This window comes from Littorina saxatilis, linkage group LG8 (assembly GCF_037325665.1).
Source record: "Littorina saxatilis isolate snail1 linkage group LG8, US_GU_Lsax_2.0, whole genome shotgun sequence".
Taxonomy (NCBI): Eukaryota; Metazoa; Mollusca; class Gastropoda; order Littorinimorpha; family Littorinidae; genus Littorina; species Littorina saxatilis.
In genome coordinates, this window is record NC_090252.1 from 51,673,543 (window position 1) to 51,687,854 (window position 14,312).

The 14,312-nt window shown below is 43.6% G+C and overlaps 1 protein-coding gene across 2 annotated transcripts in view; it reads left to right on the forward strand.

Moving 5' to 3' along the window:
• LOC138973800 (germ cell nuclear acidic protein-like) overlaps positions 1–12,484 on the forward strand; it is a 13,264-nt gene extending 780 nt beyond the window's left edge. The window contains exons 2-7 of one of the 2 annotated variants that reach the window (XM_070346510.1): positions 4,269–4,343; positions 6,224–6,332; positions 7,542–7,671; positions 8,131–8,230; positions 8,812–8,919; positions 12,184–12,484. In XM_070346510.1, the coding sequence (XP_070202611.1) occupies positions 4,312–4,343; positions 6,224–6,332; positions 7,542–7,671; positions 8,131–8,230; positions 8,812–8,919; positions 12,184–12,445 (741 nt within the window). In that variant the 5' untranslated portion in view covers positions 4,269–4,311 and the 3' untranslated portion in view covers positions 12,446–12,484. Of the gene's footprint in view, positions 1–4,039; positions 4,161–4,268; positions 4,344–6,223; positions 6,333–7,541; positions 7,672–8,130; positions 8,231–8,811; positions 8,920–12,183 lie in introns of both variants that reach the window. The other variant, XM_070346509.1, reaches the window with a different exon arrangement.
• Positions 12,485–14,312: the final 1,828 nt, after the last annotated feature.

Here is a 14,312-nt window from a genome sequence, read left to right on the forward strand (position 1 = left end):
GCACGAAGCGAAACTAAGTGGGTGAAACCCAAACGGGTGAGAACAAGCCGTGGGGTCCAGGGCCGGACCAAGTTCGTTTGAGGGGGGGGGGGTTCCAACTGAAGGCAGGGGTCCAAAGTCCACATTTTTTTTTCTCTGAGAGGTACATTGGATGGCCAGGGAGGGGGGGGGGGGGGTTCCGGAACCCCAGGAACCCCCCCCCCCCCCCCCCAGATCCGGCCCTGGGGTCGGATTTGTTGAAATCACAACAAATCTCAATTCACCGATTAACAGTTCCGCGGCCATTTTAGATTCGCACATGCGCACATCTTTTTCTACGAGCACTTTTGCTTCTTCTTCCTCTTCTGTTTTCCTGTGTTTGAGAAAATACACCAGTTAACAGTACCGCGGCCATTTTAGATCTCGCACATGCGCACTTCTTTTATCGCGAGCAGATTCGACCTATTTCCTTTTCCGGGTGATGCGCATATCGTTTTTCGGCATGTTTATGTCTTTTTCCTTTTCCGGTTGATTTCACCGCATGCGCAGATCGTGTTATTCGCCCACGTCTCTACGCAAGGGACACTACTCCGGCGCACTACTCCACCCGTTGAAAGGGGGAAACATTTTCTTCAGTACAAGTAGTCTTTATGAATAAACAATTAACAAGAAGGACGTTGTAAATTCATTCAATGCAGATAAAATAAGAAATATGTTTGACGAACTTGTTCTGTTCTTATTCACATGACAAAATATGTGAAGATCAAGAGATGTTATTAAAAATCCGTGTTCCAGGCAACTCGCAAACAGATAACCGCTGTGTACTTCACCACAACCCAACGCAAAGGAAACATGACACACTACTATTTGGCATACCTTTTTGCATTCATTGAACTTTCACCAATAAATTCGGCTCACATCAGTCGTACTAAAAGTTTGTCAAAACACGACACACAGGCGATAACAAATGCCCACCTGAATGGTGGTTCGCAACCACACACTAACGACCGTCGAGGCACGTAATGAATTTTGCAATCTTCCGATAAGTCGGTTACTCCCATTACTGCAACCAATAACACAGCATGTTAACGCCATCGCTAATTTGGATGTAACGTGAGGTTTTTGTTATAACGTAGAGGAAAACACACCGTCCCGTTCAATTGCTTCCATCACGTTGAGCAGACGATGCAGCGGTTACTCGTCGAAATTTCTCGTCCAACCAGAATCGCTTTGGGTATCACGTGAGTTTTCCTTCTTTGTACCATGTAAGTGCCGAAACTGTTAACTGGTGTATGCGCATCCGCAGATCGTTTTGTCGAGAGTTTTTTCTTCTTCTTCCTGTTCCTGTTGATTTGAGAAAGCGAAGATTCAGTCGGCAGAAAGTGCAATTTTGTAGTCTTCCAGCCCTGAAGTTGCTTTTGAGTGTTCGAAGAAAGAGTGTAAAGGTTCTAAGAATTACATCGGGCACACAAACACGCGATTTTCCTTTTTTCCCCGTTGATTTGAACGCGTGCGCAGATCGTTTTTTGCGAGTATGTTTGTACGTCTTCCTCTTCCGCTTTCCTTCTTCGTTCCATGTAAACGCCGAAACATCTTGAACACGCGGCCAGTACAACTGGCCTTGACACGGAACGATTCAAGGGGGGCAATCTCAAGTCATCTGAAAGAGGGAAATCCAAACGCAATCCGCCTTGTTCGATTTTATGGGCTTGGACGATAGAGAAAAATAAGAAAAGCAAAAGCTGGAGTCCAGTCTGGACGAAACTGCTATCAAGAACGCAGAATTGATTTTTTCTGAGTTTTTTTTAGCCGTAAGCGCCATGTTTATCGGAGCAGGAAACTCTTCCAGAGTGAGGCCCCTTTGTTGGTTTCACTGCGGTGAACAGAAGTTATGATAAATTCGAAATGAGAAATGGCGCTTACGGCTAAAAAAAAAACCTCAGAAAAAATCCATTCTGCGTTCTTGATAGCAGTTTCGTCCAGACTGGACTCCAGCTTTTGCTTTTCTTATTTTTCTCTATCGTCCAAGCCCATAAAATCGAACAAGGCGGATTGCGTTTGGATTTCCCTCTTTCAGATGACTTGAGATTGCCCCCCTTGAATCGTTCCGTGTCAAGGCCAGTTGTACTGGCCGCGTGTTCAAGATGACGCCGAAACTGTTAACTGGTGTATCCAACAGCGCGGCTGACTCTCACCCGGTTGGTAGCTTTCTCGTGCATCCTCGGCCCAGGTGGCTGATTACAGCTAAACACGTACACACCTGGCTAGCGCGACTCTTGTTTCTGCTAGCTTTTCACTGGGAAGAAGTGACCCGAATTTCCGAGGGATGAGATAATAGATAAAAGAGAATACAAATGAAGGGAACAAAATGAAAACGATATTTTCTCGAACACAGGAACACCTTTTTAGTATAACCCCAATCAGAACCTCATCGGCGAAATTTCTCACGTAAAATATAACAATTATGAAGATTTCTTCCTCAAAGATAACTGACGTCACTGAGGCACTCATACTCATAGCGAAGGGAAAACGCAACTTTCCTGCCAGAAAAGTGAGGTTCACCGAACACAACAATGCCATTGTGTTTTATCAAACAAATGAAGAATAAAATAATACAATCGAACCTGCCCTTGCGACTAACTGTCGAACGAGACCACCTGCTCACAACGACCCCTCCAAGGGATACTAGACGAGTTTTTCCTCTATATAACTGATTCACCTTTCCATGGCGACCTCCTGACTTAAAGGACCACTGAGTTTTGGTCGTTGTTCTTTAGTTGTTCGGTATAGACAGGTTCGAATGTACTTCTCGTTCTTATAAGCTTGTCTAATAACACATCCACAATTCGCTGCTTACTTTTGAAAAGGTACTTTACACATAGAGTAAAACATGTATATGTCGTGCCGAATTCACGGAATTGCCGAATTCGCGGAATCGGCAACATTTTTGCCCATTTCGCGTAATCGGCAAAACGCTGCCTATTACGCGAAATCGGCAGCGTTTTGCCGAAAATGCGTAAAGGCTCCTAAAATGTGTCCATTTCACAAAAGTGACAGCCAGTCTGTTACTTTTTTTGTCACCAGAACATTGCATTAACATTGCTTTACCTTCCTATTGTGGTTTTATGGTCTGTGTTGGTCTGTGTCCAGCATAACTCCGGTAATGCACGAAAACTACACTTTTTGCCATAACTTGCCATAGCTTATCGATTATTGCAACATTTATCCTTTCGAGTATCTAGCTGTTTAAGTGTAATGACACCCCAGGCATTTGAGAACTTTAAAGCCAAAAACGGGCTGCCGATTTGGCAAAATGGGCACATTTTACACGCATTTACGCGTTTTCGGCAAAACGCTGCCGATTTCGCGTAATAGGCAGCGTTTTGCCGATTACGTGAAATGGGCAAAAATGTTGCCGATTTCGCGAATTCGGCAATTACGTGAATTCGGCACGACATATTCGGTACATATAGATATCCTTTAAAACTGACTTTTTTTTCGTGCTTATGATGTACGTAGATTAAGTTTCCCATTTTCATATTTCCCTTTAGGCGACTGTTTTTTCTAGCATCAAGCAGACCTAGGAACCCATACGATTTCGTCGTATTTTGTACGCCTGATTGCCTGAAATACGATCAGTACGGCAATCGGTGGAAAAAAAATACGACGAGAAAAAGTTTTAAGACTGTTGTTTTTTTGGTTTTTTTTCCTTTCAATGATTAAAATAACTTTATAGCACTGCATTTGATCAATGATTACAGATTTTTTCATTACACATTGAAAGAAGTATTTATGTTAAATGTATTGGTAAACCTAATTAACGGTGCAACGGACGCGTGCGAAGCATGTTTGAATTATCGATGTTCAAATGTTGTGTGGAGTACACTCATTTTTCCGAAAATACGCCAAGTTTGTTTGAAAATACTCCAAATGCAAAACAGGGGTTTCCAGGTCTGACCGAGGTGTACTTTGTCTCTGATTTGACGTCGTGTGGAGCGGCGATTGAACTGACAGAGAGTAACACTCATCATCTGGCTTGTGGCCACTATGCGTTGTGCAGAAGTTTTCAAAGGACACAGAAAAGAGGGGAGGGAACCATGCAAGATGTTAAGTGTCGTTTTCGCCCTCCTCAGAGCCTCCGCTACTCTCCCCTTCCTCACAAGCTCTCTGACCAAGAACAGGTTGTTCTCTGTCTGTCTGTCCGTCTGTCCGTCTTTCTGTGTGGCTGTCTGTCTGTCTATCTGTCTGTCTGTCTTTCTTTCTGTCTGTCTTATTAGTTCTTTTCTCAGTGACAGGCAACAAACTGTGCACGCAAACGCCTCGGTATCAAGTATGCAGGCTGTACGATATGGGATGCAACAAGGGTCAGTATTAGGCCCTCTGCTCTTCTTTATATACATAAATGACCCGCCCCTTCATTTTGAAAACTTGTGCGAACGTTTTGCACAGATTCTAGTAACACCAATTTAAATCGTTTATCAGAATCACTGCAAAAAAGTCTAAACCAGTTGAATGGACTGAGCTTAATCACATGTCCCTTAACAAAATTTTGAGAAATTCACGACAATTTATGAGATTGAACCTGTTCAAGTTCAGTTTAGTTTATTCAGGTAGCAGTCTCTGGAACTCACTTCCAACCTTTCTGCAAACTACCAGCAGACATGTTTTAAGAGTAGATAAATGTCTGATTAAATGAAGTCAAAATAAATGTAATTTGTCTGAAAAGATACCCATGTTTTTGTAATACACATGCCCCTCCCCCGGTTTTGGTATAATAGACCCTTTTTGATACAATACACAAACTAATATATAGGGAGTCCCGTATACTGTATAGCCTTTTCAGTTGAAGGGATGTAAAAGCTAACAACCAATTAGACTCGTGATGTGCATGCTATGTATTGCTTGTTTGATTGATTTTTTGTTTTGCAGTGTATGTCTAAGACTAAGAGCATGCATGTTTTAAACTTGGTTGCTTCAGTGCAATCCGCTCTATTATCCTTTTTGACTCACATGCGAAGCAAAAGTGAGTCTATGTACTCACCCGAGTCGTCCGTCCGTCCGTCCGTCCGGACGTCCGTCCGGACGTCCGTCCGTCCGGAAAACTTTAACGTTGGATATTTCTTGGACACTATTCAGTCTATCAGTACCAAATTTGGCAAGATGGTGTATGATGACAAGGCCCCAAAAAACATACATAGCATCTTGACCTTGCTTCAAGGTCAAGGTCGCAGGGGCCATAAATGTTGCCTAAAAAACAGCTATTTTTCATATTTTTCCCATTTTCTCTGAAGTTTTTGAGATTCAATACCTCACCTATATATGATATATAGGGCAAAGTAAGCCCCATCTTTTGATACCAGTTTGGTTTACCTTGCTTCAAGGTCAAGGTCACAGGAGCTCTTCAAAGTTGGATTGTATACATATTTTGAAGTGACCTTGACCCTGAACTATGGAAGATAACTGTTTCAAACTTAAAAATTATGTGGGGCACATGTTATGCTTTCATCATGAGACACATTCGGTCACATATGATCAAGGTCAAGGTCACTTTGACCCTTATGAAATGTGACCAAAATAAGGTAGTGAACCACTAAAAGTGACCATATCTCATGGTAGAAAGAGCCAATAAGCACCATTGTACTTCCTATGTCTTGAATTAACAGCTTTGTGTTGCATGACCTTGGATGACCTTGACCTTGGGTCAAGGTCACATGTATTTTGGTAGGAAAAATGTGTAAAGCATGTGAGTCGTATGGGCTTTGCCCTTCTTGTTTCTCTCATCAAATTAACTCGCAATTTCGCTCTATTCAATGCATTTTATGTACATAACTTTAATGCTTTCTTAATTTTTGATAAATTCCTCTGTAGAGCGAGGGCCAGATGCAAAAAAACAGATCACAGCTTACTCTGTAACCCTCGTTAAATACAGAATTTTCATTGTCATTCTCTCTCTCTCTCTCTCTCTCTCTCTCTCTCTCTCTCTCTCTCTCTCTCTCTCTCTCTCTCTCTCTCTCTCTCTCTCTCTCTCTCTCTCTCTCTCTCTCTCTCTCTCTCTCTCTCTCTCTCATTTGAAGTTTTTTGGAAAGATTGGCATGCTTCAAACCGTCTGAGCGAGTCTGTCAGTTGCTCCAGCCTCTCTCGCTCTAAACAAATAAATAAATGAAATAACATAAAATAAAAATCCAATCTTACACATGAAGATATCAAAGTTTCTTTCCTGACTTTCGTATCTTACAATTTACAGAATACCAAACATCCAGCTAAGTGCAGACGACTTAAAATGTCCGGACAAACGACGAGAGTTATCGGCCTTCTACTTCCAGACCTTCAACCGGACCGTCTTCAGCGATAAGGTGGGTGCATGCATGTCCACTCGCTAAACAAAACTTGCACTGACATTTTCTGTAAAACGACTTCGCGAAGTCAAGTTCAGACTCAAGTTAAAGTCTCAATTAATCAATCAATCAATCAATATGAGGCTTATATCGCGCGTTTTCCGTGGGTACAGTTCTAAGCGCAGGTATTTTTTTTATTTTTTTTATTTACTGATTTTTGACTCACATGCGAAGCAAAAGTGAGTCTATGTACTCACCCGAGTCGTCCGTCCGTCCGTCCGTCCGTCCGGACGTCCGTCCGGAAAACTTTAACGTTGGATATTTCTTGGACACTATTCAGTCTATCAGTACCAAATTTGGCAAGATGGTGTATGATGACAAGGCCCCAAAAAACATACATAGCATCTTGACCTTGCTTCAAGGTCAAGGTCGCAGGGGCCATAAATGTTGTCTAAAAAACAGCTATTTTTCACATTTTTCCCATTTTCTCTGAAGTTTTTGAGATTCAATACCTCACCTATATATGATATATAGGGCAAAGTAAGCCCCATCTTTTGATACCAGTTTGGTTTACCTTGCTTCAAGGTCAAGGTCACAGGAGCTCTTCAAAGTTGGATTGTATACATATTTTGAAGTGACCTTGACCCTGAACTATGGAAGATAACTGTTTCAAACTTAAAAATTATGTGGGGCACATGTTATGCTTTCATCATGAGACACATTCGGTCACATATGATCAAGGTCAAGGTCACTTTGACCCTTATGAAATGTGACCAAAATAAGGTAGTGAACCACTAAAAGTGACCATATCTCATGGTAGAAAGAGCCAATAAGCACCATTGTACTTCCTATGTCTTGAATTAACAGCTTTGTGTTGCATGACCTTGGATGACCTGGATCTTGGGTCAAGGTCACATGTATTTTGGTAGGAAAAATGTGTAAAGCAGTTCTTAGTGTATGATGTCATTGCTAGGTTTAGTTATTTGACCTTGACCCTGAAGGTCAAGGTCATGTAAAGGTCAAGGTCAAGCATGTGAGTCGTATGGGCTTTGCCCTTCTTGTTTTTAAATGGGCGAAGTTTACTTTGCGAAGTACAAGAAGCATAGCTGGCTGCACCGTGAAGCTTCGACACTGAGGTTTTGTTAGAAAGATTTCGCGAAGTCGACTTTGGTCTGAATTAAGGACAGCCTTAACACTGATTATCCTGAAATGTGTTGTTTTGTCCAGCTGCCACCCAACCTAGCAGTACACTGGAACAAACGCCTCTTGACCACAGCGGGCAGGTGTCTGCAGGCCACTATAGGAGACCAGAGGGTGGCCTTCATTCACCTGTCTAACAAGATCTGTGACACTACAGGTAAACATAACGTACAACGATAACCGATCATGTTCGATGTTTCAATTGTTTCCGAATTTGAATATACTGGAAGTAAGACAGGACACTTGGAATGAGGCGGGGCGGGGGGAGGGGGGGGGAGGATTTCATTCACCGGTTCAACAAGATCTGTGACACTACAGGTATACGTACATAACGTACAACGATAGCCAATCATGTTCCTTGTTTGAATTGTTGCAATTTGAATATACTGGAAGAAAGACAGGACACTTGGAGTGAGGGGGGGGGGGGGGGTATGCCCTTTTCGGGACAAGAGAGTGGCTTACATACATTCACCTGTCCAACACGATCTGTGACACTACAGGTAAACATAACGTGGAGTTCCGCTGTACTTATATGTGTCATTTAGGGGGTTCCACTGTACTTATATGTGTCATGTGGAGGGTTCCGCTGTACTTACATGTGTCATGTGTTCCACAGATAGGGTGCGTGACACGCTGCTCCACGAGATGTGTCATGCTGCTACCTGGGTTCTTGACGGCGTTCAACATACTGACCACGGCAAAAACTTCCAATTCTGGTTCATGACCCTTTCTTCCTGTCAGTTCTAATAGCATGCATGTCAGAGCTGGATTTAGGGAGGGGGGGTTCAGAAGCCCCTCCCCACCTTCTTACTCGGCAAATGTAACTGTTTTTCAAGGAGAGAGCTAAAATACTATACCCCTTTCAAATGCGAAATTTGATCGGCACCCCTGGCTTGCCATCCCCTGTACCCCTGTACCCCTGTACTCCTGCCTCATTTTGGAAGCCCCTCCCTCTCGTACACTAGGTCCTGCCCTGTGGGTCTTTTCCCTTCTGTCAGTCTACTAGCATGCATGTCTTATTTACCAATACATGTAGTGGAGAGCTCTAGATGAATTTGTAATAGGTATAATTCATTTGTTGAAACGGTCTTTTTTTGAACGGTAACATTTCTCAGCGTTTTTCTAACGTTTTCTCGGCATCTTGGAATAAGGCGCGACATGTTTTTGCAGAGTGAATTGGAACTATTTTTTTTTTTTTTTTTTTTTTTAAAGACTTTGATTTCTGACTGCGTGTTGTTGTAGGTGTTTGTTGTGATGAGCGCCGTATCTATACGCTGATGACGGTGATGTGTTTCAGGGCGGAGAGAGCTCACCGGATACATCCAGACCTGCCTCCAATCAACAGCTTCCACACCTACATCATCCGTAAACAGTTTAACTACCGCTGCACCAAGTGTAGCAACAGGTAACGCACCTCAGTTTAGTTTAACACCAGGGCTGAGCTGCATGAAAAAGTGACCACTCGGGCGGGAGCCAGCCGCTGTGTTGGATTGGTTGACATGGAGATTTGTTGTGATTTCAACCAATCAGACCCCGCGGTTTGTTCTCTCCCGTTTGGGTGGCACCTACTTTCGGTTCGCACACCACAGCCCTGGTACCACACCTTTAGTGTTACAACTTTGATGCCTATTTCATGAGGTGCTTCATTTGTAGCCTTTTGTTTCCAGTTTGGATATCGTTAGGCCGACGTATTTACTGAATGGCTTGGTATGGCTCTCAGCGACTTGCGGCACTTTTGTGGCAGCTAAAAACGTTCTTTATCGGCACAGTTCTCCCCGTGGAAATAGTTGGGCTCGCCATATCTGGCCAGGCTTCTGCGTATGACAAGACCATCCCTGTACGTGGACACATACCACTAATCAACACCCTGACTGCTTGCTGAATCAGAAGTTAATAATAATAACAAGAAATTCCTCCAAGGTAGGAAAAACACCCCCGTCCTTAGCACGAACATGATTCAGGTGCCATAATGCCATTCCTGATCATATCATGTCGAGTCCCATACTTGTCGACGACGCCCTAGGTACCACATCACAAACAGAACTGTGCAATACACAGGTGTTTTCTACAGACACACTCAAACACACACACACACACAGAGAAGCCGTATATATATATATATATCTATATCTATTGTATAAATATATAGAGATAGATGAGAGTGTATTTTTCGCGTGGCTATAAATTGATTCGACCTTTGCACTTTTACAGTGAGGATAATTTACGGGTCCAATTTACGTTCTGGACACTGCGGTGATCTTCTAAAAATAGTAACAGAACGCCGGGAATATCCGAAGATGCCCCCTCATAGGGCCTACTATAGTCCACCAATAACTCCCTAACCGTGTGTTTGACTGGTCCCAATTTTTGTAAGGACCGTCTCAGGAATGTATAGAACCTGTTCACCAAGTTTGGTGACGATCGGTCCGTTCATTCTTGAGATCTACTTGCGAACACAAACAAACACACAAACAAACAAACAAACACACAAACAAACAAACAAACACATCGACCGAAACCTATACACACCCCTATACTGGGGGTGTAATCGACGAAAATACAGTTTAACGACCTCTCTGCTTAGAGCAATTTGGGTCAAAGATATCAGAGCCGAAGCTCTACGATGTGTGCCTGGGTGAAGATGAGCAACAAAAAAACAAAAAAACAAAAAAAAACAAAAACTTTTACTTTCCGTAATGGAAATGCTGGAAGAACAGGATTTAAAATCAATTCCTTGCAGGAGATACACGATTGTAGAGATTTATTCTTTCATTCCGAGGCAGAAATGCTTTTGTATTCAAGAAACGTGGAACGTTGCTATTCCGGAAGGGAATTGATTTGATTTGTTGGTACTTTAGAATAAAATTGTGAAAAGTGGCATCCGACTGATCATGGCAAAGGAGTGAGTGTCAGACCAAGGAGGGTCGTGGTGGAGAAGCTGAGGCACCCTCTACGTACTTGTGGATTCGGCGGCTAGTCAACTGGCGAAAAGCAAACCCGGTCCTCCCTAGGACCTATACTGGCCGGTTAAAAACATATGTACAGGGCTGCGACTTTATGTCGGTTTATTCATCAACGCCTTTATGGCACCCTCTGTCTACAGAGGCATGGGAAGGGGATCAGGTGAGGAGGCCAGAGATGTGTCTCTGTAACCCCCTCTGGGGTGGGGGTGAGAAAAAGAGGATAGGCTATTTACACTGTCATACACAGTCGTTCGCATACTCTCGCACAGCTACAAAGGCCACCCTCCTCCTCCCAAAAGATAATAATAATAATGTAATAATAATAACGATTACTTATATAGCGCGTAAACCTCGTGGTGACAAGCCCAGAGCGCTTTAAGTTTGTTATGAATAAGCTCTACAGACTGCTGCTAGTGTCAGTTGAGAAATTAATTTATAACGAAATGTCACGATGCACAGAAGGGACCCAGCCTGGTGATGTTGGTCTGTGTCAAAGTGGGCGGGTAGCCTTAAAGGTGGTCGTCTACATTTTTGTTTTTTTTCAATAATCTTATGGTTAGATTTCGATACTAAATTATGTCAAATGATGAATGAACCATGGGGAAAACAGTTATAGAAAAAAAAGTATATGTAAAAAAAATTTATTTTTGGGTAGCGTGACTCACGCTTCCAATATTTTGTTTTCTGTTTGCTGAGAACATGTGCTTTGCCTAAAAATACTAACCAATCAAAATCATGTCACTGTGCTTATAGCCACGCCCAAACAAGTGCAGCAACAGTTTGACACTGGAGCGCTGTCCACGCTTTTTTTTAAACTCACGAAATGCACGGGATTTGAGAGGAGTTTTGCGCTTGGCATTTTCCAAATAAGGATATCCTACTATAAGCACTGCGCTGGAATACTACAATGAATTTTCAAACGGCTACACTGGCTTCGTCTTTCCTGGTCGAAAGGGGGTGTATTGTTGATAATTGTAGATAATAGTCTCTGCATTTTAATGGTCAAATGGCGATTTCGGTGTAAAAATGTAGACAAGGACCTTTAACCAATGTAAAAGTCTTGGCTGGTCTGCGATGGTTCAGCCGAATCGTTCATAAGGAAAGGACTGTGCCTTCTCGCGAAAACGGTTCGGTTCACCTTCTCTGACCTCACCAGGTTTGTACGTCGGTTAAGACCATCTCTCCACTTGGTCACGTACCATCTCTCCACTTGGTCACGTACCAACAATGAACAGCCTGGGTGCTCTATGTACTCAGTTGGAATTTGTTTGATAGATTAATGTCATAAAAAGCCACCATGCGGCAGCTTGTGCAACCTGAAGTTATCTAAAAAGTCCCACTATCAACAGCAGTATGAGTTTTGTTATGTGACCAAGTGGAGGGATGGTCTTATCTCATGTACAATCCTGGTCTGATCTGAGATGGTGAGTTAAACTGATTTCACGAGAGAGACTTGGCATTTGATTTTAAACAGCTCTCGTACTTCGTGGAATCATTTTCTTGGCTCAGAACTGCAAGCAGCTGAACATTTTGTCCGATAAGTTGTGTGTGTAATTAGTGTTTGTTTCTCTGTGCACTTACAGAACCGCTGGGTGGAAATATCTGTGAACGTAACGTTTTGTTTTGTCAATAATTAAACGTTCCAACAAGATACCTTTCTGGTTTTTTTTTAAATTCAAACTGACAGTTCTCTCTCTGTCCACCAGGGTCGGGCGTCACACGGATTCTCTCGACACGAAAAAAAACGTCTGCGGTCTCTGCGGTGGTCGTTTCCAGCTGATGAAAGAGAGCGGCGACTCTAAGACCAGCTCAAGGACCACTGTCCATGAGCCCTCGGCGAGAGGCGACAGCTTCGCACGCTATGTCCGAGAGAACATACGGAGGGTGAAACAGCGCAACAAGAAACTCTCCATACAAGGCATCATGCGCAAACTGAGCAGAGAGTTTGACAAAATCCACGGCAGGTGATGCGATGAGAACTAAAATAAAGAAATATGGGTAACTAGATCTGAGTGTCGTTGATTTGTTTAGTGTGTAATGCTTGTGTGTGTCGGGGGTGGGGGTGGGGGGTGAGTGTGTGTGTGTGTGTGTGTGTGTGTGTGTATGTGTGAATGTGTGTGTGTGTGTGTGTGTGTGTGTGTGATTGTGTCTAAATTGTTTGTATGTCTGTCTGAGCTTTTTTCAAACGCAAACTTTGACAACAATATTTGTTCCACAACTGTCATTCATAAAAAAAATCATACACTTTACAATCCGCATTACCTGAAACATTTTACTCTGAACACCAACAAAATCTGGGACAGAATTGGTGCAGGTAGCCATACGCTGACGGCGACAACGTTTGCGTAAACCCTACATCGTTACATGTGTATTGGGTGACAACGCATCAGACAGCTAATCAATAAACACGACGCACGCGCTTCTTTCGCGCTGCAGCGGCTACAACAAGCGCGCGCACGGCGTTGCATCAGTAGCGGGGTTTAATAGCGTAACTTGCAAAGCGACGTGACGACAATGACTGCATTTGCTTTCAAATGCTGTTCACATGACTGATTTTTAACAGGCTATTTGAAAACTTCTGATCGATTTAGTCAGGACAATATCGGCACCAAATTGTCGCTGTGTAAAGAGTAGAGTTGCTTCGCCGATTTTCGGGCGACTTCTCCTGTCCAGAACTGAGAGGCATAAGAAAGGCCAGGATCGAGACAGAGGAAGAGTGCGGACAGAGAGAGAGAGAGAGAGAGAGAGAGAGGGAGGGAGAGAGAGAGAGAGAGAGGGAGGGAGGGAGAGAGAGAGAGAGAGGGAGAGAGAAAAAGAGAGAGAGAGAGAGAGGGGGAGAGAGAGAGGGAAAGAGAGAGAGGGAGAGAGAGAAAGAGGGAGAGATGGACACACACACCCACCCCCACCCCCGCCACACACACACACATACACACATACGTACACTCTCTGTCACACACACACACACACACACACTCTCTCTCTCACACACACACACACACACACTCTCTCTCTCACACACACACACACACACACACACACACAACCACTCACACACACACAATCGCACAGATATAGAGAGACAGCAACAGACATTTGGAACTGTGCAGCCAGACAAAGACAGAGACAAACACCCACAGACAGACGAATACATTGTTTGTTGAGAGAAGAAGCTCACAGTAAGTGATTCCATAGTGCGCGCGTACGTTGTAGCACCTTAGGTTTGTATCTGTCGAAACGTAAAGTGATCGCACGCCAACCGCCACTCAGGCGACAGTTGGAAAAATGAATGTGGGTCGCCTTTCTCCTTTGTGGCCTTGATGTAACACTTGATAATGAGTTTGGGTGGTTGTAGTGGCTTAGATGGCAATTACGGTGGTGCTGGTGGTGGTGCAGGTGGTAGCGGAAACGCGGAGTCTGTTACGGCACATATTGTCGCCCCTGCATATATTGTCGTCTGCCGCTCGTGGGCTTATCTTCTATTCGAAAATGTGTCTGTGTCTGTGTGTAGTGTGTGTGTGTGTGTTTATGTGTGTGTGTTTATGTGTGTGTGTGTGTGTGTGTGTGTGTGTTTCTGTGTGTCTGTGTGTCTCTCTGTCAGTCTGTGCGCACGAGCGTGTGTACGTGTGTGTGTGTGTGTGTGAATGTGTGTCTGTGTGAATGTGTGTCTGTGTGTGTTTCAGTGTGTGTGTGTGTCTGTGTGTGTGTGTGTATAAGTGTATGTATGTGCTTTTTTGTGTGTGTGCGTGTGTGTGTGTGCGTGCGTGCGTGCGTGCGTGCGTGCTCCCTCTCTCTCTCTCTCTCTCTCTCTCTCTCTCTCTCTCTCTCTCTCTCTCTC